Source organism: Herpailurus yagouaroundi, unplaced genomic scaffold, assembly GCF_014898765.1.
Source record: "Herpailurus yagouaroundi ecotype Mexico unplaced genomic scaffold, PumYag 28, whole genome shotgun sequence".
NCBI classification, from domain to species: Eukaryota; Metazoa; Chordata; class Mammalia; order Carnivora; family Felidae; genus Herpailurus; species Herpailurus yagouaroundi.
Window position 1 is genome coordinate 84707223 of NW_024412376.1, and position 27104 is coordinate 84734326.

Sequence of the window (27104 nt, forward strand, 5' to 3'; positions counted from 1 at the left end):
CATGCATCGTTTGTCTCTATTTGAACTCAAAAATCAAGCTTTGGGCATTTTGATTTTCTTCTGTATCCTACCTTCACTTAACTAAAATCCTCTATCGTAATGTTTTATGTCCAGGTTGTGTTAGTTTTTGATTGCTGCGGTAACCACAAATTTAGTGGCTTAAGACAACACAAATTTATCATCTTACGCTTCTGAAGATCGGAAGTCTGGTATGGGTCTTTCCCTGTACCAGAGTATTTCACCTGACCAACTGAAGACATCTGTTTGTGTCATTAAGTAGCATTGTGAGGAGCACCTGCCAAGGTATGTGATGCTCTGGTGACGCCCAAGAGCAACCTAGACAAGTGTCCCTGAGGGCACACATGGAGGCCCAGGAAATTGTGCTTGTCCCCTTCAAAGCATAAATATTAGAGGCACACATTTTGGAGACCGAGCACACAGTGAGGATCAATGCTGTAACAAGTTCTTTAAGGCAACCACTAGTCAACTGGAGTTGATCAAAGCCCCCAAAATATTTGAGCCCACATTCCACAAAGAGAGATGTCCAGGATCCCTCACATATGTCCAGGGGTTGGGGGTAATGGGTCAAGAAAGAGTTGAGGACAGTTACAAGCCTTATGTTTTCCTGAGTCACCTGTAGATTCCAGGTCTTGTTTCCAGTGAATTCTCAAATTCCATTCTCCATTTTGTGTCAAGTGTTCACAGTGTTACTCAACACTGCATTGCCCCCATGGAGTTTAAGGCAGTACACCCATCAAATCCTGGGCATTCCAGACTCAAAACTATATGTAGGGCAGGATTTGGAGGAAGGTTTAGGGAGCATGGGTTGGAGATTAGCAGGTACTGCCATCGCATGGCAGCCAGCTGCATCCTTAAGGTGTTTTAAGGAGCAAACACCTTAAATCCAAACCAATGATATCCCCATTCTAGATAATCTCTGGTGTCTCTGGTGTTAGATGATTTCACTGGTTGTTGACTTCACTTGTACTTCAACCACTCTCCCTGTTATGACATCCCTCTCCCTCCTTCATCCTCTGCTTCCTCTGCTCCTTATTTTCTGGCTTAGAATCCTCTAACATCCTATTATTTCTTACACAGAGCAATTCGGCCACCTAATGAAGCCCCACTAATGCAGACCCACTACAATATCTGTAGAAGACCCATCTTCATAACCAAGTACATGCATTGCTCTAGCTTTGTATTGCTAAGTGACAATCCACCATCAAACAGGGGCTTAAAAACCACAAAAACCATTTGTTTAGCTCGTGAATCTGTAATTTGGGCAGTGTTCAGCATGGGAGGCTTGGCTGTGTTTTACACAGCTGCTCAACTAGGGACCAGAGAATCTACTTCCATAATGGTTTACTGATATGACTGGAAAGCTGATGTTATTGGCCAGGCATTCAGTAGGGCCTCAGTTTCTCTTCACCTGGGCTTCTCCATGGGCTGCTTGGGCTTCCTCAAAACATGGTGGCTGACTTCCAACAATGAGTATCCCAACAGACAGTAGCAGATACTACCAGTTCCCAAGGCCTCAATTCATGCAGTGACATAGCATCCACTTTCATTACACTCTATTTGACAAGCAAACACAGAATCCTGATTCAATAGGCTAGAACACAGATCCCATCTCTCAACAGGAAGAGTATCAAATAATTTGGGGACATATTTTAAAGCCAGTATGCTGATTAAGGTGTGTTTTTAAACAGCTATTTAAAAAAAAAAAAAAAGCAATTCTAAAGTCAGTTTTCAGGTTAGTGTAGGCTCAGATTCTAGAAAATTCTAGATTCTAGAATTATTCTAGAAAATATTTAGAATGACAGCAGCCTGTACAAGGTTTAGTGGACACACTTTGTGTGTGTGTGTTGGGTATATGTTGGAGTCTCACAGAGCAGAAATCTCTGTTGAGTTTCCAGTGTGGAGGGACTCAATATCCTTTGGGAATGAATGAATGCCTACTATATGCCAGGTGCTCTAATTCATGAAGAGGTTCAGATTTCAGGAAGCCCTTAAATATGGTGAGCATGCCTGATATGCTGGTGAAGCTATCTGGTCTAAGCCTTGTCAAAGGCATGGAGAATGAAAGAGGAACCTGGCTAAGAGCCACAAAGAAGATATCCAAGCCAACGACCCAGCATGGGGCAGGCGGGGAACAGAGGGGGAAGTGAGAAGAGAACCAGGAAAACCAGAGCAGTAGCAAGAGACCAAAAATGAAGAACTATGTAGTTGTGCAGGGAGCAGGGTGCTACTGAAGGGCAATAGTAGACCGGTACTAAAAAGGGTATACACGAGGAGAAGCAACACACCCAGAGCCCTTTGACAGGAAGTTTATCCCACAGAAGTGGTGTGAAAAGACAAAGACAGCCAAAACTACGATTTCTTTTGCCCCTTGAAGTTACAACCTTCATCAACAGATTGTCGTCAACTGTAATCTTCTCTGAATGCTAATGTACTTCAGTACACTGGATACAGAATAAGAACAGGTTTTATTATATACATATGTGTATGGACACACACTAGAAATACAATATTGTGAAATAACATTATGTTGTACCTATTATTATAAAGTGAGAATTATACAGAGATACTCTATATTACCTCTAGCCTGAGGTTAGCATTCAAGAAATATTAACTACTATGCTATGCCTCTCCATTACAGCACTTCTGCTTCTGAAAAATTCAAATTCACTGCTGTAGAGGTTGCTTAAAAATACTCAAATGTTTATTTGGACATGTTCTACTTAGCATAATAATGCATGTTCTTTGAAGGAAATTGAGAGAATGTTAGGATATTCTAGAAACTGAAGAGTTGAGAAAATTTGTCATCACCCAGAGGTACCCACTACATAAACTGCTTTCTAGGAATAAATACTTGTAAGTATATTTGATACTTTATATGCTTTTTTTATAGTCTACTTTTTTGCTTCATAAAATTATAAACCTACCTCCTTTTTAAAAAAAGGGAGAGAAAGAGTGAGGGAGAGAGAGCATGAGTGGGAGAAGGGGAGAGAGAGGGAGACAGAGAATCCCAAGGAGGCTCCACACCATCAGTGCAGACTCCAATGCAGGGCTCAAATTCATGAACCATGAGATCATGACCTGAGCCGAAATCAACAGTCAGTAGCTTGACCGACTGAGCCACCCAGGCACCTCGAAACCTACCTCCTTATCTTCCCATATCCTTAGAGGAATAATTTTTAACAGCTGTATCTTATTTCCTCAGATGGCATTATAATTTGTTTAATCAATCGCATATTTTAAGTACTTGGTTTTTATAGCTTTGGGCTGTGAAAATGATACTTCAGTGAACATCTTTGAACACAAATCTTTTCAAGCATCTCTGATTATTTCCTTGAGATAAAGCACTCTAAGTGGAATTACTGAATGAAAAGGACATGAACATTCTTAAAACTTGAGACACATGGGATTTTGAGATGTCTCCCTACCTCCTTTATCCCAATTCTGCACACCCACCCCCTGACATGCAAACTCACCATCTACAAACTTCATATTTGAGTACTTGTTTAAAATTATCCTAGGGGCGCCTGAGTGGCTCAGTCGGTTAAGTGTCCAACTTCAGCTCAGGTCATGATCTCACAGGTTTGTGAGTTGGAGCCCTGAGTCAGGCTCTGTGCTGACAGCTCAGAGCCTGGAGCCTGCTTCGGATTCTGTGTCTCCCTCTCTGCCCCTCCCCTGCTCGCAATCTCTCTCTCTCTCTCTCTCTCTCTCTCTCATAAATAAATAAACGTTAAAATAAATAAATAATAAATAAATAAGTAAGTAAATAAATAAAATTATCCTAAAGGGGCGCCTGGGTGGCTCAGTTGGTTAGGCATCCGACTTCGGCTCAGGTCATGATCTCACAGTTTGTGAGTTTCAGCCCTGCGTAGGTCTCTGTGCTGACAGCTCAGAGCCTGGAGCCTGCTTCAGATTCTGTTTCCCTCTCTCTCTGCCCCTCCCGTGCTAATGCTCTGTCTCTCTCTGTCTCTCAATAATAAATAAATGTTAAAAATTTTTTTTAATTATCCTAAAGACGGAGGGGTGAGAGGCTCCTAATGATTTGCTGAAACCACAGACTACCCAGCTCCCACCCCCCCCCACCCCAATTTACAAATGTTAGGAGAGATCAATGGTCTTACTATGATATGAAGTGTCTTCCTCCTTCTCTAGGAGCAAGAATCTAAAAGTGCAGTCCCCATACCAACAGCAGGGGCTTCAACTAGGAAATGCCACCTAGGAAACATTATCTGTTTTCAATGCAAATCCTGGGCCTACCTCAGGCCAATAGTTGAATCTGCAATGGGGGCGCAGGGTTGGGGGGCGGGGGGGGAGGGGGTGGTGGTTGCGGACAGCATCTGTGTTTTAAGAAGCCCTCCAGATGACTCTCATGCACACAGTTTTGGGAACCACTGCTCTGAACCACAGTTGACTGATGACCACAGGCTGACCCCTTGGAAGGAAGCAAGAAGTTTGCTGTCCCTGAGTAGAGAACCCTGCTCTTGAACCATCATGTTAGCATACTAGCCCCCAGTAAATACTGCTTTTCGGATCCTCATTTTTCTCAATGATTTTTTTTTTCTAACAGAGATAACAGATGTCTGCATCAGGGTCTTTGTGAGCATTTAAAAAAGATAGCGCTTAAGAAATATTGCTTTCTTTACTTTTTGGCAAAATTAATTTAGTCTTTTTTTTTTTTGCATTTTTATTTTATTTTATTTTGAGGAGAGTGTAAGAATACTGGGTCATTAAAGGGGAGTAAAATGATTTGTTTCAGAGGATCTGAGTGAAATCTGTCTGCTTCAAATGGCTCTTTGGCCATCCTGAAAGGTACAAATGCAGTGACATCCATAGGGAACAGCTCAGTAGTTACTGAACATCATGCACTGCGTGGAGGATTCTAAGGACGGTATACGTAGCCCTGAGCTTGAGAAGCTCTTACCCTATTTGGGAAAATAAGATATTTACATAACGAAAGTAATTTGTTAATAACACGACACAATGCAGAAAGGCAGTCCCCCAAGTTGGTATGATTAATTCCCAAGTAGGTGCTAAGTGTAATAAGCATACCTGGGAAGCAGGTGTCTTGGCAGCTGGAAGCTGCCATGCCCAGGAAATGTGATGGGAGCTGGGCTTGCTAAGATCCCTTTGGGCAGAAAGCAGGGGGACAGATGAGAGCAGAGGAACTGAAACAGTTGAATGTTGATGTGCTCAGGGCGTGCATGCTGCAGGAAAAGGAAGTGTGTTGTTCAAGAAGAGCAGTGCCTATGAGGCCCCAATGAAATGTTGAACCTAAGTGTGGAGAGTGAATGGATTTCCAGGCTTAGGGACTCAGACTAGACCCTGGTTAGGTAGCAGAGTACAGTAGGTACATGCTTGAACTCTAGAAGGAGGCTTCCCTAGGTTAAATCCTGGCTCCTCTCTTCACCATCTGTGAAAATCTTGGACAAGTCTCTGTCTCTCCGTGCTCCATATACCAAGCGTATATAGTAATAGTTCCTACCTTATAGGGTTGGTATAAGAATGAAATGACTGGATACCTGTGAAGTGCCTAGAACCGTGTATGACACCTAACAAGTGCACCTAACCTAAAATGTTTGATAAGTAATAAAGGGAGAGAGGGAGACTTTGGTTAGGCGTAAATTGGTTAATTTTTAGAAATTGTCTACTCCCAATAAATGCTTTGTATTCAGCATGGCCCTCTAGGATTTCATTAAAGAGCTAATGTCTTCTTTCCTGAGAAATACTTTAGAACATCACTACTAAGCATCTCTTTATAGCTCAATAATTTGAAAGATTCATCTCACACATCTTACTCCATGACTGTGGTTATGTGATTTATCTTCAGGAAAACTGAGTGGAAGACATATTTAAAAACAAAAAAAGTGGGGAGGGGCGCCTGGGTGGCTCAGTCAGTTGAGTGTCCAACTTTGGCTCAGGTCATGATCTCACAGTTCATGAGTTGGAGCCCCACGTCAGGCTCTGTGCTGACAGCTCAGAGCCTGAAGCCTGCTTCAGATTCTGTGTCTCCCTCTCTCTCTCTCTGCCCTTCCCCTGCTCTCTCTCTCTCTCTCTCTGAAAATGTTTTTATTTAATTTTCAAGTTAATTTTATTTAGTTTAAAAGTGAGGATAGGAAACCTAAAACAGAATGGAAGTGACTCACTTTCAGTAACAAAAGGAATCAGGTAATTTTTTTTTATTTTTATTTAAATTAATTTAAATTATTTTATTTTATTTAAATTTATTTAACATACAGTGTACTGTTAATTTCAGGTGTACAATATAGTGATTCAACACTTTTATACAACACCTGGTGCTCATCACAAGTGCACTCCTTATCGCTTCTCGGCCTTTTGGCTAAGATCAAGTGTAGTACAAGTGCATTCCTTAATCCCCATCACTTATTTAACTCCTTCCCCCCACCGCCATTCCTTTCCGGTAACCATCATTTTGTTCTTTATAGTTAAGAATCTGTTTCTTGGTTTGGTTCTCTCTTTCTCTTTCCCACCTTTGTTCATTTGTTTTCTTTCTTAAATCCTATGTGACTGAAATCATACGATATTTTCCTTTTTTGACTTATTTTGCTTAGCATAATACTCTCTAGTTCCATCCATGTCATTGCAAATGGCAAGATTTTATTCTTTTTTATGGCTGAGTAATATTCCATTATATAGATACATACCACTTCTTTATCCATTCATCAATTGATAGACACTTGGGCTGTTTCCATAATTTGGTTATTGTAGATAATACTGCTATAAGCATCAGGGTGCATCTATCCCTTTCAATTAATATTTTTGTGTTCTTTGGGTAAATAAGTAGTAGTGTGATTGCTGGATCATAGGGTAGTTCTATTTCTAACTTTTTGAGAAAACTCCACACTTTTCCAGAGTGGCTGCACCTGTTTGCATTCCCACTAACAGTGCAAGATGATTCCCCCTACTCCACCTCCTTACCAACATCTGTTGTTTCTTGTGTTGTTGATTTTAGCCATTCTGACAGGTGTGAGGTGATATATATATATATATATATATATATATATATACATACACACACACACATATATGGATATATATATATGGATATATGGATATATATATATATGGATATATATATATAGGGATATATATATAGGGATATATATATAGGGATATATATATATAGGGATATATATATATAGGGATATATATATATATAGGGATATATATATATATAGGGATATATATATATAGGGATATATCTATATAGGGATATATCTATATAGGGATATATATATATAGGGATATATATAGGGATATATATATATATATCATTGTAGTTTTGATATATTTGAGGTCATATATATATATATATATATATATATCATTGTAGTTTTGATTTGCATATCCATGATAATAAGTGATGTTGAGCATCTTTTGATGTGTCTGTTGTCCATCTGTGTGTCTTTTGGAAAAATGTCCATTCATGTCTTTTGCCTATTTTTCATTGGATTATTCATTTTTTGTGTATTGAGTTTTATTAGTTTTTTAAAAATATATTTTGGATACTAACACTTTATCAGATGTGTCATTTGAAAATATCTTCTTCCATTCCACAGGTTGCCTTTTAGTTTTGTTGATTGTTTCCTTCACTGTGCAGAGGCTTTTTCTTTTGAGTAGTCTCAATATTTATTTTTGCTTTTGTTACTCTTGCCCCAGGAGACATATCTAGAAAGAAGTTGCTATGGCCAATGTCAAAGAGTTACTGCCAGGAATCAGGTATTTAAACCTAAAGCCTATTCTGGAGAGAATACGTCCAAGATTTTTTATTGCAGTATAGATAACATACAGTGTCATATTAGCTTCAGGTGTACAATATATTGATTTAACAATTCTATACATTACTCAATGCTCATTATGATAAGTGAACTCCTAATCCCCTTTGCCAATTTCATCCATCCTCCACACCCACCACCCCTCTGGTAACCACCAGTTTGTTCTCTGTATTTAAAGTCTGTTTTTTCATTTGTCTCTTTTTTCTTTGTTCATTTATTTGGTTTCTTAAATTCCACATATGAGTGAAATCACATGGTATTTGTCTTTCTCTGACTTATTTTGTTTAGCATTATACTCTCTAGGTCCATCCATGTGGTTGCAAATGGCAAGATCTCATTCTTTTTTATGCCTCAGTAATAGTCCATTGTATGTATACATCTCCTTTATCCATTCATCTATCCATGGATACTTGGGTTACTTCCATAGCTTGGCTATTGTAACTAATGCCACAATAAACATAGAGGTGCGTGTATCTTTTCACATTAGTGTTTTCATTTTCTTTGGGGAGATTCCCAGTAGTGGAATTACTAGATCATATGGTAATTCTATTTTTAATTTTTTGAGAAACTTCCATACTGTTTTCCACAGTGGCTGTGCCAATTTGCATTCCCACCAACAGTGCCCAGGGTTCTTTTTTCTCCACATCCTCACCAACACTTGTTATGTCTTGTCTTTTTTATTCAAGCCATTCTGACAGGTGTAAAGTGATATCTCATTGTGGATTTGACTTGTACTTCCCTGATGATTAGGGTTGTTAAGCATCTTTTCATTTGAGCAGTGAAGGAAACCGTCAACAAAATGACAAGGTAACTGAATGGGAGAAGATATTTGGAAATGACATATCCACTAAGGAGTTAATATCCAAAATATATAAAGAGCTTATACAACTCAACACTAAAAGAACCCCAAATTATCCAATTTAAAAATGGACAGAGGACCTGAGTAGACATTTTTCCAAAGAAGACAAACACATGGTCAACAGAGAGCAAACTTTTACATGTAATCCTAGAAGATTATGGCAGGAATCTTTCTAGTAAAAATAGAAGGATAAAAATAGCTTACAGGTTTATGTGATGTTCCAAGTCAACTGTGAATAAATTAAACTTTTATTAATAGGAGGGTAGCAAATGATTACAAATTCATTCTAGATTAACTGTAATACCCTGATGGTAGGTAAATGGTGAACTAATGTACCACCAATGATGGGCTTTTTATTGATCTAAATTTTTATATTCTTTTATACTCTCATAAAGTAGAAAATGCAATTGTATAGTAAGTTCTCTGAAAGTGAGAATCGTTTATCTGTGCACTCAAGCTGAAGTACACAGAACATACTTCACTTTGGGGTTGTAGGTATCATGGATTGTAAAGGAATCTGATACACAGCCAAGGGAAGAGGCCAATTTTGGTTGACAGCAGCTGGGATAGAGGTAAAGAAGTCAGGTGAACTAGCTCGAAGTTTACCTCCTTGATGTTTTCTTTATCTTTCTTCCTTTTATGCTCTCTTAGGATTTTGAACCCATTTTTTTTACAACATTTATACCATTGTGCTAAAATTATTTTTAGCTGTATGGCTTACCTCACTTCACTGATTTTCTTGAGGTGAAAGGAATCTATTTTATTTTAATTTTTTTAACCTAGTACATTTCTTATTCCTAATAGACCCACCCACCATGTTGTATAAGATAACTGATTAAATCAACTGATAAATTGGAAAGACTCATATAAGCTTGGGCTTTCCATTTTCCCTTCCAAACCTCTATCTACCCTTCCCACCTTTATAGATAGTCCGGATCAATAGGCATTCTTGCCTCTGGCTTCTGGTTGGTATCAGCCAGTGGGTACCACAGACAGGAGATTGGAGGGAGAAAAGAAAGCAAGGTATGGTGTTTGTTTCCCTGCTCCCTCCAGAGGATGTGGTGAGGGCTGCTTGTGCTCTTTAATTCAACGTCATAGCTCCACATAGTTTATGTTCTCTAGATTCCAGTGAGTACTCTCTCCCTTGACCTTTCAGGCTTCCTGTGGTTGTGAGCCTCAGGATGCACCGTCTCTTGTTGGCTTCCCTCTAACCTGCTCATACCTTTATGACATTTACTGAGCTCTTCTGAACTTACCCAGTTTGGATGTGCCATCTGTTTCACACAGTGACCCTCTTTCTACAGGGTCCCTGACAAAGAGAGAATCTGACAGTGAGGGGGATGGTGAGTAAGAATTGGTTGAAGATTAGATGCAGGACATTCTGTTCCAGTCCTGAAAAAGAATGAGAACTGAGGTGGGATGCAGTCTTCTTCTGGTGTTTTCTTCCTTCTCAAAATGCTATCCATTTCACTTAGGATGTGGAGTCCTCTTACTATTGTCCCCCAAAACTCTACTGGAACTCGCTTATTTTATGTCTAGATTTTAGATTCATTCCTTGCTTCCTCATGAAAATACTTACTCTTTCCTCTTGGTAATTATCACAGTCCCAGAGACCAAAAGCAAACCAATTTGGTAAAGAGAGATCAATGAAATCTGGAATGTGGAGAAATGGGTGAAAGTCATGTTGTTACAAAATATGCAAATGATTTTTATAATGTGAAACTAGTGTTTTCACGATAAGCAAATAAGCAAACCTGGTGATCTTCCTAAAATCCATGATGCCCACGAGTGAAAATGCAGAAAACAGATTCACTCCATGAGTCAGAATATAAAATGTTGCTTAATTGAGGAGTTCTATAGGACCACATATTAAAAGTTAATATTAGCAAATACTTAGTGCATGCTATGTGCCAGGCACTGCCCATTACCTTATTTCAACCTCACAATGACCTATGAGGGGCTGCTCATTTTACAGATGAGGAAACTGAGAAGCTTGGAGGTTTATAAAGCAGACGTGTGTGGACAAGGTGAGATTTCAGATGTGCTGGAGTATCTTACTCCAAATCGCCTTCACTGCTATACTGCCCTGCTTCCCACTTCCCAGATGCTGCATACAAGAGGTTTAGCTACCCAAACCACATTGCACTAAGCCCTGTGCAATGGAGAGAACCACTGTGCTCTCCAACTAGTTGCAAGGTAGAACAAACCAACTTCTTTGCTATTAAATAAGATCAAAGCTGATTGTTGATAAATAAGAACTTGTTCACTACAGCTCTAATATTAAAAACAACATTAATGATAGCAAAAAAAAAAAAACATTTATCAAATGCTCTGTATACTTGGCACTGTACTTTAACATGTCCTGTCTCAACTTAAAATAACCCAGTGAAACGTAGATTATCATACCCATATTAGAGATGACAATTGAGTCACATACCCAATGTCATTCAAGCAGTAGGCAGTGGAATTAGAATTCCAAACCAGGCCTCCCTGTCTCCCTCTCTGCCATGCCCACTGCCTTTCAGTTAACCACCAAAATGATGAAGAGCAGTGAAGCTTCAATTAAAGAGAAGTGAAGCTTCTGAATCTCTAAGTTTCTTTTTTTTTTTTAATTTTTTTTTGTCAACGTTTATTTATTTTTGGGACAGAGAGACAGAGCATGAACGGGGGAGGGGCAGAGAGAGAGGGAGACACAGAATCGGAAACAGGCTCCAGGCTCTGAGCCATCAGCCCAGAGCCTGACGCGGGGCTCGAACTCACGGACCGCGAGATCGTGACCTGGCTGAAGTCGGACGCTTAACCGACTGCGCCACCCAGGCACCCCATCTAAGATTCTTAATGCCAGCAGAGACACTTCAAGTTCTGTTTTCTCCATCCCTGTATTTCATTAGGGAGGGCATTTGGATTATTTAAGTGTTTAAGCTTTCAAATAAGACTTTATGAATTCTCAACTACAATTACTTAGAACTAGAGCCATTCCCAATTAATTTGAGCCTTCCTTTTATGTTCTGTGGTCATGAAGGGGAGTTACTGCTATTACTCCCCAACACCATCTTCACCAGCACTGTCATCTTGGCTATGACCACTCTCACCACTCCTATTCAGCACTGTCCTGGAGGTTCTAGCCAGGATGATCTGGCGAGAAAATGAAATTAAAGAAATTCAGACTGGAAAGGAAGAAGTAAATCAATCTCTATTTACAGATGGCATGATGTTTTACATAGAAAATCCTAAGTAACTACCAAAAAAATATTAGAACTGGTTAGTTCAGCGGTGCCTGGGTGGCCCAGTCAGTTAAGTGTCCAACTTCAGCTCAGGTCATGCATGATCTTGTGGTTCCTGAGTTCGAGCCCCGTGTGGGCTCTGTGCTGACAGCTCAGAGCCTGGAGCCTGCTTCAGATTCTGTGTCTCCCTCTCTCTCTGCCCCTCTCCTGCTTGCGTGGGCTCTTGCTCTCTCTCACTCTCTCTCTCTCTCTCTCAAAATTAAATAAACATTAAAACATTTTAAAAAAGAACTAGTGAGTTCAACAAGGTTGCAGGATTCATGATCAGTGTACAAAAATCAACTGTATTTATGTACACCTGTAATGAACAATCCAAAAATGAAAGAAAACAATTTCATTTACAATAGCATAAAAATAATAAAACATGTGGAATAAATTTAACAAAAGTGTAAAACTTATACCCTGAAAATTATGAAACATTGTTGAAAGAAATTAAAGATTGAAGTAGAAAGATGCCCCATGTTTATGCATCAGGAGATTTAACATTAAAATGACAATATTCCTAAAACTGATACATAGGTTCAACACAATCCCTATCAGATTCCTAGCTAGCTCTGTAGAAATTGACAAATTGATCCTAAAATCCATATGGAAACCCAAGGAACTCACTATAGCCAAAACAATGTTGAAAAAGAACAAAGTAGATGAACTCACATTTCCTAATTTCATAGCATACTACAAAGCAACAGTAATCAAGTGTGGTACTGGCATAAAGGTAGGTATGTAGATTAATGGAATAAAATTGACAATCCAGAAATGACCCGTTATATATAGTCAATCAAATTTAAGCAAGAGTGCTAAAACAACTCAATGGGAAAGAATCATCTTCCAACAAATGCTGCTGGGATAATTGGATATCCATATACAGAGGAATAAATTTGGACCCCCTACTGCCCACAATATACACAAATAAACTCAAAATGGATCAAATACCTAAATTTAGAGCTAAAACTGTAATACTCTTCATGGAGAAAGACATACTTGCAAAGAAACAAATAGAGGTCTATGAGTGGACAAGAACTTCGGGTAATATCGGAGAAAAAGACGCAAGAATCATAGAGAAGGGCACTGAGACTCAAAACTTTGTAATATAGCTTAAAGCCTTGTAGCTGCTGTTCCATGTTTGTCATTTTCATAACTGCTGTCTGTCTTCTTTAAGCAGCAAATTTTCAAAACCAAAATGATCTGGAAAATATAGTGAATTCAGAGAGCAGATTCTGGGAAAGACCACTTGTATTTGAATCCTAGTTTTACCATTTTCTGGCCAAGAAAATGTCTTCTGTGGCAGAAGTTAAATGTCTTCTGTGTCCCAGTTTCTCCATCTATAATTGTACTCTCCAATTCAGTGACAACTAGCCACATGCGGCTATTAAGCATTTGAAATGTGGCTAATCCAAACTGAGATGTGGTGTGCAGTGTATGCTAATTATATACCACGTTTCAAAGATCTAACCCTCCTCCCCCAAAACATCCCATTAATATTTTTTATATTTCTTACATGTTGATATAATACTTTGCATATATTGGGTTAAAATATATTATTAAAATTCATTTCACTCGTTTCTGTTTATTTTTTTTTAAGTCACTACTAGAAATTTAAAATTGTTGGGGCGCCTGGGTGGCGCAGTCGGTTGAGCATCCGACTTCAGCCAGGTCACGATCTCGCGGTCCGTGAGTTCGAGCCCCGCGTCGGGCTCTGGGCTGATGGCTCAGAGCCTGGAGCCTGTTTCCGATTCTGTGTCTCCCTCTCTCTCTGCCCCTCCCCCGTTCATGCTCTGTCTCTCTCTGTCCCAAAAATAAATAGACGTTGAAAAAAAAAATTTTTTTTTAATTGTTTATGTGGTTTACATTATGTTTCTTTTTTTAAATTTTATTTTAGGTGGGAGGAGAGGGATAGAGGGGGAGAGAGATAAAGAGGGGGAGAATCTTAAGCAGGCTCCACACTCAGTGTGGCGCTCGCCGCGGGACTGGATCCCACCATCCCGGGATCATGACCTGAGCCGAAAGCAAGAGTCGGATGCTCAAACAACTGAGCCACCCAGGCGCTCCCACATTCTGTTTCTATTGGACAGTGCTGATCTGTAATACGGAAATAATAATGCTCCCTATTAAATATAGCTATTGTGACAATTAAATAATTTAACATATATACAATGCTTACAATACCTGCTACATAACAAGCACTGAAGAAGTGTTAGCTTTAAAATTATTTTTCACGATGGTCAGGTTCAGAGAGGCAGGGAGCAACCTGTCGAGGGCAATACTCTAATGAGATACGGGAATGGCAGCACTTCACGGAAGCAAAGCCGTCAGCTTAAATCTCTAAGGTATACAGGAAGAAGCTACGGCACCTTCCCAGGAAGACATCTTTGCAGGGGACAGAGCTACGGACACTGGTGTTTGAAGCAGTGAAGTCAGAGACTACAAGTGAGGCTTATGGTTACATTTCTGGCTCCAATACATCATTCTAAAATGTGGACTATCACTCCATCCCTCTTAAATTTCTACCTTTTCATCCAGACAGGAGGTAGTGTTTGTTGTATGCTTCAGGTTTCTTGTTTCTTTGGAGCAAGTTAGAGTTGCTAAGTACTATCCATTCTTCAAATGGGCAGCAGCGTTTGACTCGGCCCGGCAAACAAGCAGTTGGGAAGTCCTATAACTCTAATGTCCAGAACACCACAGTCATCACTCTTGAGTAAATTATTGTTTTACATTTTACAGAAGCAATTGTAGTTCATTAAGCATCACATGGCTGAGGTTCCTTCCTGTGATGTCCGTGACATCTTTCTCTAACTTAGTGCTCTAGATCAATTTGCTTTTGCTGTAGCATGAGTATCTTTACAGAGTACTCCTTCCAAGACCAATGCCACCATCAGTGATACACTGCCCCCCCTCCAGGTTTTGATTCCTGTTTCTCTTCTCAGTAACATAACAATGAAAGTGCTGGCCCTGAGCCTTATGAAAACTGCAATTAGAGCTTGTTTTCAACAGGTTCTGACTGTGGCTTTTCTCAGTGGCTCATTTTCCAAAGGGCTCTGACCTCCTATTGGAGAATCTGGCCTGCTCTATAGAGTGGCAGAAGCTTAGTTGCATATGTGTCTGTGCTCAGAAAGTGGCAGAAACAGAGAAATATGGTGTCCAAAGTAATGGAAGACAAAAGCAGTTCAATAGGATTTCCATATGTTTATTTCATCACACGTCATTTAAAATTTACAACCAGTGATGGGCTAGCTAAATGTCCATTGTGTGTGTGTGTCTGTGTGTGTGTGTGTGTGTGTGTGTGTAATGGGCAAATGAGCACTATTATCTGTTTTGAGTTTATCACTATCAACACATATATCTGTTTTTATTAACAGATATTTAAAGATGTTTAACATGGCTCTTTCAATTTGTACAGATAAAGACAATATTTTCTTGATCTCATATTTTAGAAGTCCAAATCCATCAGTTTCTAAAAGCAGTGTTAAAGTCTTTTGGTCATTCTGGTTTTTGTACAGATTGTATTCAAACAGACTAGAACTTTCACCACAAAACAGTTGAATGAAAGGTAAAATAATGACTAGATTAAGATGTCCCTTATAAAGGACACTGTACCACATGACAGTCTCAAAGAGACAGCACAAGTAAAATCAAATGGAGTTTCTGAAATTAGTATTTCTAACTCTTATGTGCTAAGTCCAGTATTTTTGCAGGGCAGAAGTCAGAGAACTAAATGGCTTTCTTCTAGCAGTCTGACTTTATGGTCCGCAGAAAGATAATGTATGTTTTAAATCTGTGTGCCTTCTACCTCAATACTTAGTAAAACTAACAACAAAAGAGATAAATATTCACTCTTGAAGCTGTGACAAAAGTCTTTAGAAAGTCATATCCCTTCCCCCCCACTTTCCCTCAAAAAAGAAAAAAAGAAAAAGGTCTGGTGTTTTGTTTGTTTTTGTTTTAGTTTTCTGATTGGGCAACACATTTGGTAGAAACGAGCCATGCTTAAGGTCCTGTCAAGGTTTTTATACACACTGATTAAAAATTGTTAAAACAAAATTGGGTTCTCCCGAGCATATGCGTGCTTTGTCATGTGTTTTATAAACAATCGTTTCTTCTCAGGACAGCCCTCTTCCCACCGCACCAAACGGGATTTGATGGAGGGACAAGAAAACTGGGAATGTTGCCGGAAGTGTCACATATGTTGGCTCAGAATGACACTATAGGGAGCATACCGAATAGGCCCACATTTAATCATTGGAGGCTTTTCATAGCTTTTTACAAAAATCTTAAATACAGGTAAACATGTAAACACTGTGCTCTCAGAGAGCAAGTACACAGGCATGTCACATGGTATCCCTTCTGGGAAGACAGATTCAAGTGAAACATCACCAATCAGTTTCAGAACCAACCGCTAGAAGTACTTGCTGGCTCAGGAGCAAACACCACCTTGCACATCTCCGAGTTCTCTTGGTGGAGAGGGAATTCAGATCCTGCTATGAGGCTTTCTTTTCTTCTCCGAGAGACGTAACCTCTGCCTGTGGACAGTCTTTCATACTTGGTCTCAAATTGCCTGCATGACGACAGCAACAATAACAAAATTATACACATATTCAAGTTACCCCACACTCCTCAGAGGCAAATTATTGAGTGTAGTTGAAGCTTCTGTTTCAAAGCAATTTGAGAAAGGATAGGAGTGCCAAAGACTACCGGTTTCTGTTCCCATGAATGGGGTGAGTTTTTATTCCCATGTCTTTCTATACCAATAGACAAACTGTAGATTCCTGGAATATAGGAGCCCTGCCACACATTTTTCTAGAATGAAGGTCCAAATTCTTCTCAGCTTTCTGGAGATGCCGTTAAGCTCTGCAGACCTTGCTATGTCTCCCACCCATCATTCCAGGAGCCCCACCTTGGGAGCGAGTCCAACTGGATTTAGGCTGAGAATGCTGACAGGCATAACATTCCTTGAGCTCTGGGCCAAGTGGAATGTGGAACCAAACCAGTTAGCTGTGAGCCTGAGTTGGTGGTCACTGCATTTCAACCACAGGAAGGTTGATTTTTTTTTTTAATTCATTAATGGAGATTTATTCTAAAAATTAGTGTGGGTTAACAATAGCTTAATATTCTGATTATAATCTACTATCTTTTATCTGTAAAAATACAACCCACTCATCTTTGTACTTACATCATTTATGTATTCCTTATATGGGTCATGAAATTTCAGTAAAATAAAGAAGGTGCTCACCTCTGGCCTGCTTACTGAAGGAGATGATAGAAGATGTGGCTTGCTGTTTTAAACATACAAAGTGCCTTCATGGTTAATAACGTGTGTCAGGGTGACCTCTACAACTAACAGAGGAGTCAGCACTAACTAGACCCAAAGCATTCTACTTCCATGTGGCAGTACTGTTACAAATGACCATTAGAAGAGTCAAAGGACACAGTATAAATGAGATGCTATAGGGTAGAAGAGGTGCTAGGAAACTTACATGAACAATCATATATTTAGTATTTGAGACACTAAGAATTCTACTGAAAGCATTTTTTTTTTTTTTATTCAAAATCCCAAACTCTCAAGCTTGAGCCAAAACTTAAACAAGGTCAAGTTGCTATGGTACAATTCCCTAAAAATTATTAATTAATTTGGGCTCTTAACCCATGCTAAATGATTGCCAGCTGTTTTGTTTTGCACTTTCTGTCCAGGAAACAGTTGTGAAGTTAACTGACAGTAAATACACATCCACTATTTTTGCTGAAACTACGTGGCAACTCTTATGGTCAATCAAATCCCTTTGTTACCTTGATAAATTATTTCTGGACTAGAATACGATATTATCTCCAGAATCAAATGAACTGGTCCTTATAGTTTCTTGGTATCCTAGAAACTGACTTCTTTTTTTTAAAGCTTTATCAATTATTCTCTTACTTATGTAAAGGAAATTTATGTTTCACTGTATTTTTATCATTTACTTGTAAATTCTGAAACTAAACGCTCAAAACTGGCTGTTAAGTTCCTGGCCAAATGGGGACTGCCCGAGAACATTCCACGAGCGCTGCCTCTTACCTAAGTGGAGCTCCATCCTTGTCCATCTGCATGCAAACTAAGAACGGGTACTGAGAAAACTGCACCGTGGAGATAAACTCCAGGCCTGTTTCTGTTTCTGTGCTGATCTCCAGGCCAGTTTTCACAAAAGAGGAGTCTACAGTGATGCTGCCAGTTATTGCCAGAGCCACCCTAAAGATTTAGGTAAAACAAACAAACAAACAAACAAACACCATTAATATCACATTTAACTGATCTGGACTAACAGCTATAATTTCATAGGGTCTGAACTCACTAACGTGTGACCTAAATGTGGTCAGAGTTCTGCTGGTAATCAGGGCCTGGCTAGTTTCAGGGATTAGGCAGTGAAGTTCTGCCCTTCGCCTGAGCCCTCCCACAGACTTCAGTTCTAGATCTGGGGATGAAGTGTCTATCAGGTACTACTGTTTGCTATGGGCACACCAAGGGCCAGGGTGAAAACATGCCTGGAACATGATTCTCTCAGGAAGTCAGAAACACCTGAGCTAGCTTAAAAAAGTCTAAACTCACAAAGATAGCTGACATTCATAACAATGCTCTTGGTAACTATCTCTCTGTGGGCTTCTGTGTAGCTATTTCAATTCCATTTCTTTACTGTCTCCAAAGGGTCTCTATATCTATGGTTGCCAAGATATTTGAAAAAAATATTGTGTCACAAAAAACGATTCCTAGAGTGGGGCACGTACAGGCGTGCCCTAGGAAGGACAAATATGGTGGGTGCTCCAGTAATCGCTTTGAGAACTGAGTAGGCAGATTGGGTTGACTGGAGAACATGGCTTGGATGATGATGAAGAAGCAGAAGGCTTACCTCTAGGATCACTCTAATTTAATTGTAGACTTTAAATGAAATTGTGGAAATTACTCCACAATTAAATCTGAGTTTATGCTCCTGCTATTTTGATAGAAGGATACTATCAAGGTTTGCTGTGCAAATTAAAGTCCCTGCTGCTGTTGTTGTCAGTGTAAAAGTAGGTCAGAGGTGGTATCATTTAAATCCCTGAATCCCTTATCATACCTTCTAATATCTTACACTCAACAGAGGCTTAAGAGATATTTTTTAAATGAACAAATGAAAAATTGAAAATAGATTGGCTACAATGTGGATACTGGTAAATTCTTAGGGATACTGTGTCCTTTTTAAAAACCCAGATAATTTTTGGTGTTGCTGTTGTTGATTTGTTTCTGCAAAGAATTCAATTCAGTCAAATTTGGGGAAACTTCTATCTAGAAAATACTTCAGAAAAAGGAGAAAGAAGACCAATTCACTGGGAAGCCCTAAATCATACTGCTGATCCCTCTGATGGCCCGTTCTATTTCTCATTCTTCGGTTCCTTTTAGTAACACTGTGGGTCACCTTTCACATTAAATGTGCTGCCTTTTGACTTTTCTCAATTCCTTTAGCCATAGTTTAACATAAATCAAAAATTTTATTTTATCACTCCTATCTCACTTGTGCCCCACCATATTCATAAATATCAAAAAGGGGGGCGCCGGGGTGGCTCAGTAGGTTAAGTGTTCGACTCTAGGTTTCAGCTTACGCCACGATCTTGCAGTTTCATGAGTTCAAGCCCTGCGCTGGGCTCTGTGTTGGCAGCCTGGAGCCTGCTTGGGATTCTCTGTCTCCCTCTCTCTCTCTGCCTCTCCCCCCACTTGTGCTGTCTCTGTCTCTCTCAAAATAAATAAACTTAAAAATATAAATAAATATCAAAACAGGTAAAAATCAATTGCACTTCCATATTCTTTACTTTGATTTTACAACAAACAGAATCATTCTTTTGATTATCACACTGGTTCAGTTTATCACCTTTTACTCAAAATACAATACTTTCATTTGATTTGACACCTATATTAGAAAAACAAAAGGAGCTGAGGACATTTTGTTTAGAAAAATGAACGCTAATGAAAAACTTAAGGACTCCTACCATTTAAGACATAGATTCTGCACACAAGTGATCATCTTTTTAATTTTTCTCCACTGAAGACAGCAAAGGAGGGAACATTTAAAATCCCAACAAGAGGGATAAACTAAAATGTTTGCTTCAAGACAGTATTTCCTGAGAGCATTGTCAAGTACTAACGTGGAATACTAAGAGAAAATGAACTTCCCATCCATGGGGCATGCTGTATGTGGACGTCTTTAAAAGTGTGACCATTGTTGGCTGAGTTGATTAGATAACTAACCGGCTCATAAGAAGCTATGGAAAGAATGAGTTTCCATGGTTTCTTCCTGCTCTATGGTTCAGTCATTACAAATAGAAAATACATATTTTTGAAAAAAATCAGAGAGCTAAACAATTCCAAAGGCATATCTCTGCAGTTCATTGCATAGAATATTATACATATGCTTACCGAGTTTTCACTCGGGTTTTAGACTCACGATACCACAGGCTAAACTCCATTGCACCTGAAATGTCAATAGCTAAGCCGCCCTGGACATCCATATTGGCCTTTAGTCCAGATTGCAACTGAAGCTCCTAGAAGCAAAAATATATCATCATCATCATCGTCGTCATCATCATAAGCAAATTTAGTCTACCCCTTTCCAAAGGCATGTTCAACCTCCTGCTATACATAATACCATTTGGGCTATGCTAATGTTGGAGTCTTTCTCTAGGCTTGGAAACACATTATTCTAATCTTGATCACTAGAAGTAGACTGTTGATTTGCTCAAGTATTTAGTCTATTAAAATACTAGAGACATGCAGTGCCAATTGAGATGGGTGATGTTTTTCAATCATTGCCTCACTTTGGGAGAGGCAAAGGTTCTCAAAGTGTGCTCCCCTTAGGAACGACATCTGGGAACTTGTTAGAAATGCAAGTGCCATACCTACTGAATTAGAAACTCTGAGGATGGGACCAAGCAATGTGGGTTTTAATAAGCTCTCGTGATTCTGATGCACATAAATTTGAGAACTACCAGAATGGGGAAAATGAAAGCATCGTCACCCGAAATCCAGCTGTGGCTTTGGGGTGGGGGTAAGAAGTTGGGCTGGATGATCTCTTGTGGTCCTTCAGCACCTCTCTAGCTATGTGCTGGGTCAAATATAGGCAGCTGCAGCGTCATGCTGGCAAAGTAAGTGCAGAATAAAAACTGCTGGTGCAATATACAAGTTCCAGGAATTGCCTAGATAAAGCTGGGAAAGGAAGGCAAGGCAATCTAACTAAGCCTTAACACCTTGTTGTTTGACATTTGAAATGACATCAAATTAACAAACAAGTCCAACATGAACTTAAGAGCATATTCCAGAGGGACACTTCTCATTTACAAACGTAGTCCATCCTAAGTAATTTTGCAGTTGTCTGAAGCCCACTGTTTTGTGTTGTTTGTCAACATTTAAGTCTTGCATTTTCTGGGTACATTAATGAGGTGATGTTGGCTTAAAAGTTCTTCAGCTGGATTGCAATCAGATTGACTGGAGACAGTGTTGGAAATGATAATGGCTCTGGAAAAAAAGGCTCCATATCCTTAAATCCAAAGATCTTAGATTCACGGTAACTGCCAGCATGACTAACTTCCTTATGTAACTGCCCTACTCAGACCAAAGAAGCCATGCTCTCACCAACTATAAATGCCGTGACTTCGCTTTCTAGAAAGGATCATATTGATCTCTTTGAATTCTTCCCCCTTTCCGAGAAACATGGCAAGAAATCTCAGTCAAAGGCCTTCATTTACAACCAGGTATATCAAAAAAGTCTCACTGTGGCATGAAGCTACTTTCAGTCTAAAACACACTTGGATGAAAGCATGAGATTCTTGACACAGAGCTCAGGACACATTAGGAGAGCCCTAAGAATACTTAACAGCTACATTTAGTCTAGAATAAAATGTGGTTGTAGTATGATACGAGGTTGTCTCATATATCATAACTAATATGAAGGAACACAAATTATCCTAGGAAAGCCAGAAAATTATGCCCAAATTTTAACCTATGCCTATGAACTACAGAATATCAGATATCAGGGTTCTGCAGTTGCACAGTGGTTGTGATTATTCCCAAATGAATCCTACTGTGTGCCCTGTCTTAAAAGTATTTCCTTGGATCTTTTGATCTCTTCCCAATTTGAAAGCTATAATCTTGTTAGTCCACTCAATCAAAAAAAGGTCTTTGATGTGGACTTTAGCTTTCCCACTGGCCATACATTAAGTAGATATCAAAGCACACCAAGTGCCATGGAAAAGAACATTTCACAGCTTTTAGACAATGTGCCTTTTATGGGGAGAGAGCATTTCCATTGTGGTCTGGGTTTTAGGGAGTACCTTGGCTTTCTTGGAAGATTCAATTTCTCTCATGCAAAGGGATCATGGAAGAACTCTTATTTGTAGTCACAGAGAAATTTTCCTGAGCCCCCGTGGAAGGACAGAGCACTAACCCCTGTAGAAGAGCAAACCACTCTCTCTTTGGGAAAGGGACTGAACCACATAGTGCAGTGGTTCTAATTTTTGAGGGTATAAAATAAGAGAAACTAACAGTTTTGAACACCTACTGTGTCCCCAAGGGTCTACATTTGGTATCTCACTTAATTCCCATACTGATCTTCCATGGTAGGCATTATATCTTGAAGATTAAAAAGGAGGTTCAGGCTTGGTGGCACATGTGGAGACAGAATAAAACCCAGATTGTCTCTAGGGCGGATACTTTTCTATTGCCACACATGGTTATCACAAAATCATCTCTCTTTTGTCTCCTGGTGTGCAAGAAAGCATCTTCTGAGAAATATTGTGATAAAAGATCATAGGTTTATGTCCTTATTTGACCCAGGATGCATATTTATTTAAATTATTGTCTATGAACTATAGGAACGAGATACTAAAGCTTTGCATTTGTAGCTAGTGTGACTCCTTTGATCTTGCACCTTTGGCCCCAAAGGTGTTTTTTACAGTTCAAACACTAATATTTTGACAACATGTACCATTGCATCCATTCAGGAAAATATGGTCTTTGCTGGCTAAAGAGGATCTCTCTATTAAGCTGACTTTATCAGACAGCCTTCTCTGAAGAGTAATCCAATTAGACGAAAAGAGAGAGCAAGAGTAAGCACAGAGTAATCCCATCTGCCCTGGTGGCTGTGACAGGCTATCCACTGCCAAAATTTCCTTCAATGTCAGCACTTGACCTAGAGTGGTATGTGCCTCTGAAGCTGGGATGGCATTACTGGAGTGCTCTGCAGAGCCAGGGAGCCTCAAAGAGCCTATTTGTATGGTTACCCTTGATCTGCCAAATACTCCAATATGAAATTCAGACATTGGGTTACGTTTAATAGCTACAGGATGATCTTGCCTTAGAATACGCCTTAGGTGCCCTCTCTTAACGAACCGAAGAACTTTAAAAGATAATCTAGACCAGGAGTTGGCAAACTATGGCCTGTAGGCAAATCTGGCCCACTTGTTTTTGTAAATAAAATTTTGTTGGAGCACATTCACTTGTTAATATATTGCTGATGGCTGTTTCCACTCTAGTGGCAGAGTTGAGTAGTTGCAACAGAGACCATATGTCCCACAAAGCCTAAAATATTTGCTTTCTGCCTCTTACATAAACTGTCTGCTGAGCTTGATCTAGATTACTGTTTTTATCAGGTTTCACACCCTAATTCTGACCATCAGACTGTTGAAAGGTAGTTGAATACACACAGATGGTGTTGAACCGTAATTATTCCTGTGTCTTAAAATGTGGACCACTTACTCAGCACTCTTACGCCTTCTTCATAGATTCATTAAGAATTCATCTCACCAGAATCAATACTACAATGGGTATGCACAATGTAAAATTGTGATATAATTTGAGACTTGTTTTTTCATATGTGACCTTGAGGATTAAGGGATATGACAGATCCTGTTCATTGTCCTTCTCTTCATTTGTTCGGAGTGACAATGCACCCATTGAAAAACTACATTTACCAGTTTTCCTTGATGCTAGAGATAGCCATATGACACAGTTTTGATTAACAACAAAAAGAGCCTTGGTTATTTTCTCCATTAATTTCTTTGCTTCTGTCAGCACCAGTATTGTCTTTTTTTTCTTTCAGTTTTATTGAGATATATGTGGCATTATTATACTCATATTATATTGACTATATCCTCTTTTGCCTCAACAGTGAGATGTCCTCATGGGCTAATGAAGTTGAGAGAAAACCCTGCTTACCTGTAACAAAGGGGAAAAGGATGAAGGGCGGGCAGCAATACCACTAGGGTGGGTGCTTAGAATGTGAATTCCTGGGGCGCCTGGGTGGTGCAGTCGGTTAAGCGTCCGACTTCAGCCAGGTCACGATCTCGCGGTCCGTGAGTTCGAGCCCCGCGTCGGGCTCTGGGCTGATGGCTCAGAGCCTGGAGCCTGTTTCTGATTCTGTGTCTCCCTCTCTCTCTGCCCCTCCCCCGTTCATGCTCTGTCTCTCTCTGTCCCAAAAATAAATAAACGTTGAAAAAAAAATTAAAAAAAAAAAAAACAAGAATGTGAATTCCTAGATAGGTGCAACTTTGTCTTGTGTTCTTCAAGCATTGAGCACATTTAAAATGTGCCTAGAATACGCTAGGGATTCAATAAATATTTGCAGAATGAATGGATTACCTGGGAATGATCTATCAACAGAATAAGTCCCTTCACCACACTGATAGGGTCACCAGATGCCGACAACATTTTGGACATCAAATCACTGTATCCGTTGAAAAAAGTGACAGGTCTGAGCTGAACATCAAAGAGGATGGCTGACATGCCTGCGTAGGAGTCGAGGTTCTCCTCCCCCTCGTCGGGAGTGGCCGCAATCAAGGCCTCCAGGCCTTGGGCTTCGATGACTACCTAGGGGAAATGCAGATCACATTCATGACGTAAGTTCCTTGCCTATTCCGTAAGTGACGGTGAGGCTCCTGGGCTATTGCTAGAACTTTCCAAAACCTGAGGTATCTGCAGCAGCTAGGCAAACAAAAACAAAACAAAACAAACAAAACAAACCACACCTCTGTGCCTGAACATAAGGTGAATTCATTTTCTTCCTTTAGTTCCCACACCCATTGATCAATTTTGTAGAGGCAAAAACTAAAAACAAAAAATTCAAATGGCAGAGGCAGAACTCAAAGCCCTTCTGCGTGACTGCCAATGCCATGAACTTTCCTTTTTGTGGTGTCATCCTTGAGACTCTTAATCCTTCCAGGACTGTCATACATAATGGATCAGCTGTCTGGCAGAGCCCCAAGAAGGAGATGGAGAAATGCTGGGACAATTGCCTTGAGGCTATTGCTACAAGAGGATATGGAACACTCCAAGGCATGACTCACACCCTTCCTATCAAACTTTTCTCTCTAGCTGAAAGAAAAGATGATGGAGGCTCACATCAAGATCTCCACCATGCATAGGAATCTTACATATTCTCCGTCCTCTGTACCAGCCCCATACCCAGTGGGTGCTTGGCATTTCAGAATGCATATCAGAAAACAGATGGCAATTCCTCAGGATAGAAGGACATTCCTCAGGATAGAGGTATTCTGACTAGCGTCCTACCAAAGGGTGTATAATATAATATTGATAAGAACTCAAGTTTGTGTAGGACTGGACCATTTTTAAAACTTAAATGAGCTTATTTAGAAGGCTATAATTTGATATGCATAAAAAGAAGTATATTTCATAATTAGGAAGACTTTATAGATTATAACCAAATTTTGTGTAAGACTAAAGAGATGGAATTCAGTCACTCATCACGTGCCTACACTTTATTCTTTTCTCTCCTAATGGTACTGAAAAATATAGATGGGCTCTTTAGAGAGTCAAAGTTCTTATGGGGAATCAATCTGTTCTTAGACACAACCAGAGAAGGGAAGAGAAGGGAGGCGCCTGGGTGGCTCAGGTCATGATCTCACAGCTAGTGAGTCCAAGCCCCACGTCAGGCTTTGTGCTGACAGCTCAGAGCCTGCGGCCTGCTTCAGTTTCTGTCTCCCTCTCTCTCTCTCTCGCTCTCTGCCCCTCCCCCACTTGTGCTCTGTGTCTCTCTCTCTCTCCCAAAAATAAATAAACATTAAAAAAAATTAAGAAACAACCAGAGAAGGAAAATATATTCCAGAGTTAGATAAGTGGAGCTTTAACGAATATATCTATGAATAAAAATAAAACATTTTTTAAACATATCTGAAAAATATTAGCCCAGTTTCAACTTTGTGAATATGTTTGCCTTTGAAATGACGAATGGATGTTTAACAAGTCTAGTAAATCAAATTACTTCGGTTTCATGCTTGAAACTTTCTCTGGCATTTTAAACCATATAGCTTCCTGCAAACGATGGAATTGTGAGCAACTTAAAACAGAAGCCACCATTAATTTATGCATTTTGTAGTGTTATCATCAGTATGTTTTTTTATTTTACTTCAGACTAATTTCTTATATATTTATGAAGCAAAATTAATGGAAAATGAGTTACCTGGCTACTGTGAAGATGAGCCTTCCCAATGTACTGAAAGATGTTCAGGTTACTTCTCCTTAGAATTCCAGAACCAGAGTAAAGAATGTCAAGGCTGTAAGTAGATGCTGAATGGGGAGTACCTAATGACAAAACAAAACAAAACAACTCTTGTAGTTTAGTAACAGTTCCCACGATACCAACTTGCGGAAGGGCAGAGAGGGAGAACCCCTTTCCGGGTTACGTACGTTCTATGTAGCCAGTATAGGCAGAAGAGGATCCACTCTTGGAGAAGCGGTCATAATTATGAGCAACCATTTCCTTCAGAACTCTACGGACCATTTTGCTGCAACACGTAAAAGGAAAAAGCACATTCATTGTAATGGCTGCTTCCCAAGTCAGATTTGGAAAAAAAACCAAATCCTCAGTGGAAAAAAGAGGGGCCAAATTTTCCCCATGCTGCTCCAAGACCGGGGAGGTGCCAGCTGGAGGGCCAGCATCAGGGTTAGGGCTTTCCCCTTCATTCCTCAGATATTTGAAATTTGGTTTGGTATCAAAATGACAGCAAGACAAGGATGCCCAGCTATGAATGGCTTAAACTAACTGATGGACACACCTCAGGAGTGGAAAACACATATTCCATGAATCATTATGGTTGTATTATTAAATAGTAAATACTTTCAAGGAAAGCTGTACCAGACAGGGGATG

General features: G+C 39.6%; 1 protein-coding gene and 1 pseudogene across 3 annotated transcripts in view; one reads left to right on the top strand and one right to left on the bottom strand.

The window, feature by feature from the left end:
- The first annotated feature begins 6335 nt into the window (after window positions 1-6335).
- On the top strand, window positions 6336-6413 carry LOC121040596 (uncharacterized; annotated as a pseudogene).
- An 8704-nt stretch (window positions 6414-15117) lies between these two features.
- Window positions 15118-27104, bottom strand: part of MTTP (microsomal triglyceride transfer protein) — a 60482-nt gene continuing 48495 nt past the window's right edge. For all 3 annotated transcript variants that reach the window (XM_040477653.1, XM_040477662.1, XM_040477645.1), the window contains exons 13-18: window positions 26644-26741; window positions 26417-26538; window positions 24580-24807; window positions 20365-20489; window positions 17998-18168; window positions 15118-16503 (exon numbers count right to left, since the gene is read on the bottom strand). In XM_040477653.1, coding sequence (XP_040333587.1) covers window positions 16332-16503; window positions 17998-18168; window positions 20365-20489; window positions 24580-24807; window positions 26417-26538; window positions 26644-26741 — 916 coding nt within the window. In that variant the 3' untranslated portion in view covers window positions 15118-16331. The remainder of the gene's footprint in view (window positions 16504-17997; window positions 18169-20364; window positions 20490-24579; window positions 24808-26416; window positions 26539-26643; window positions 26742-27104) is intronic.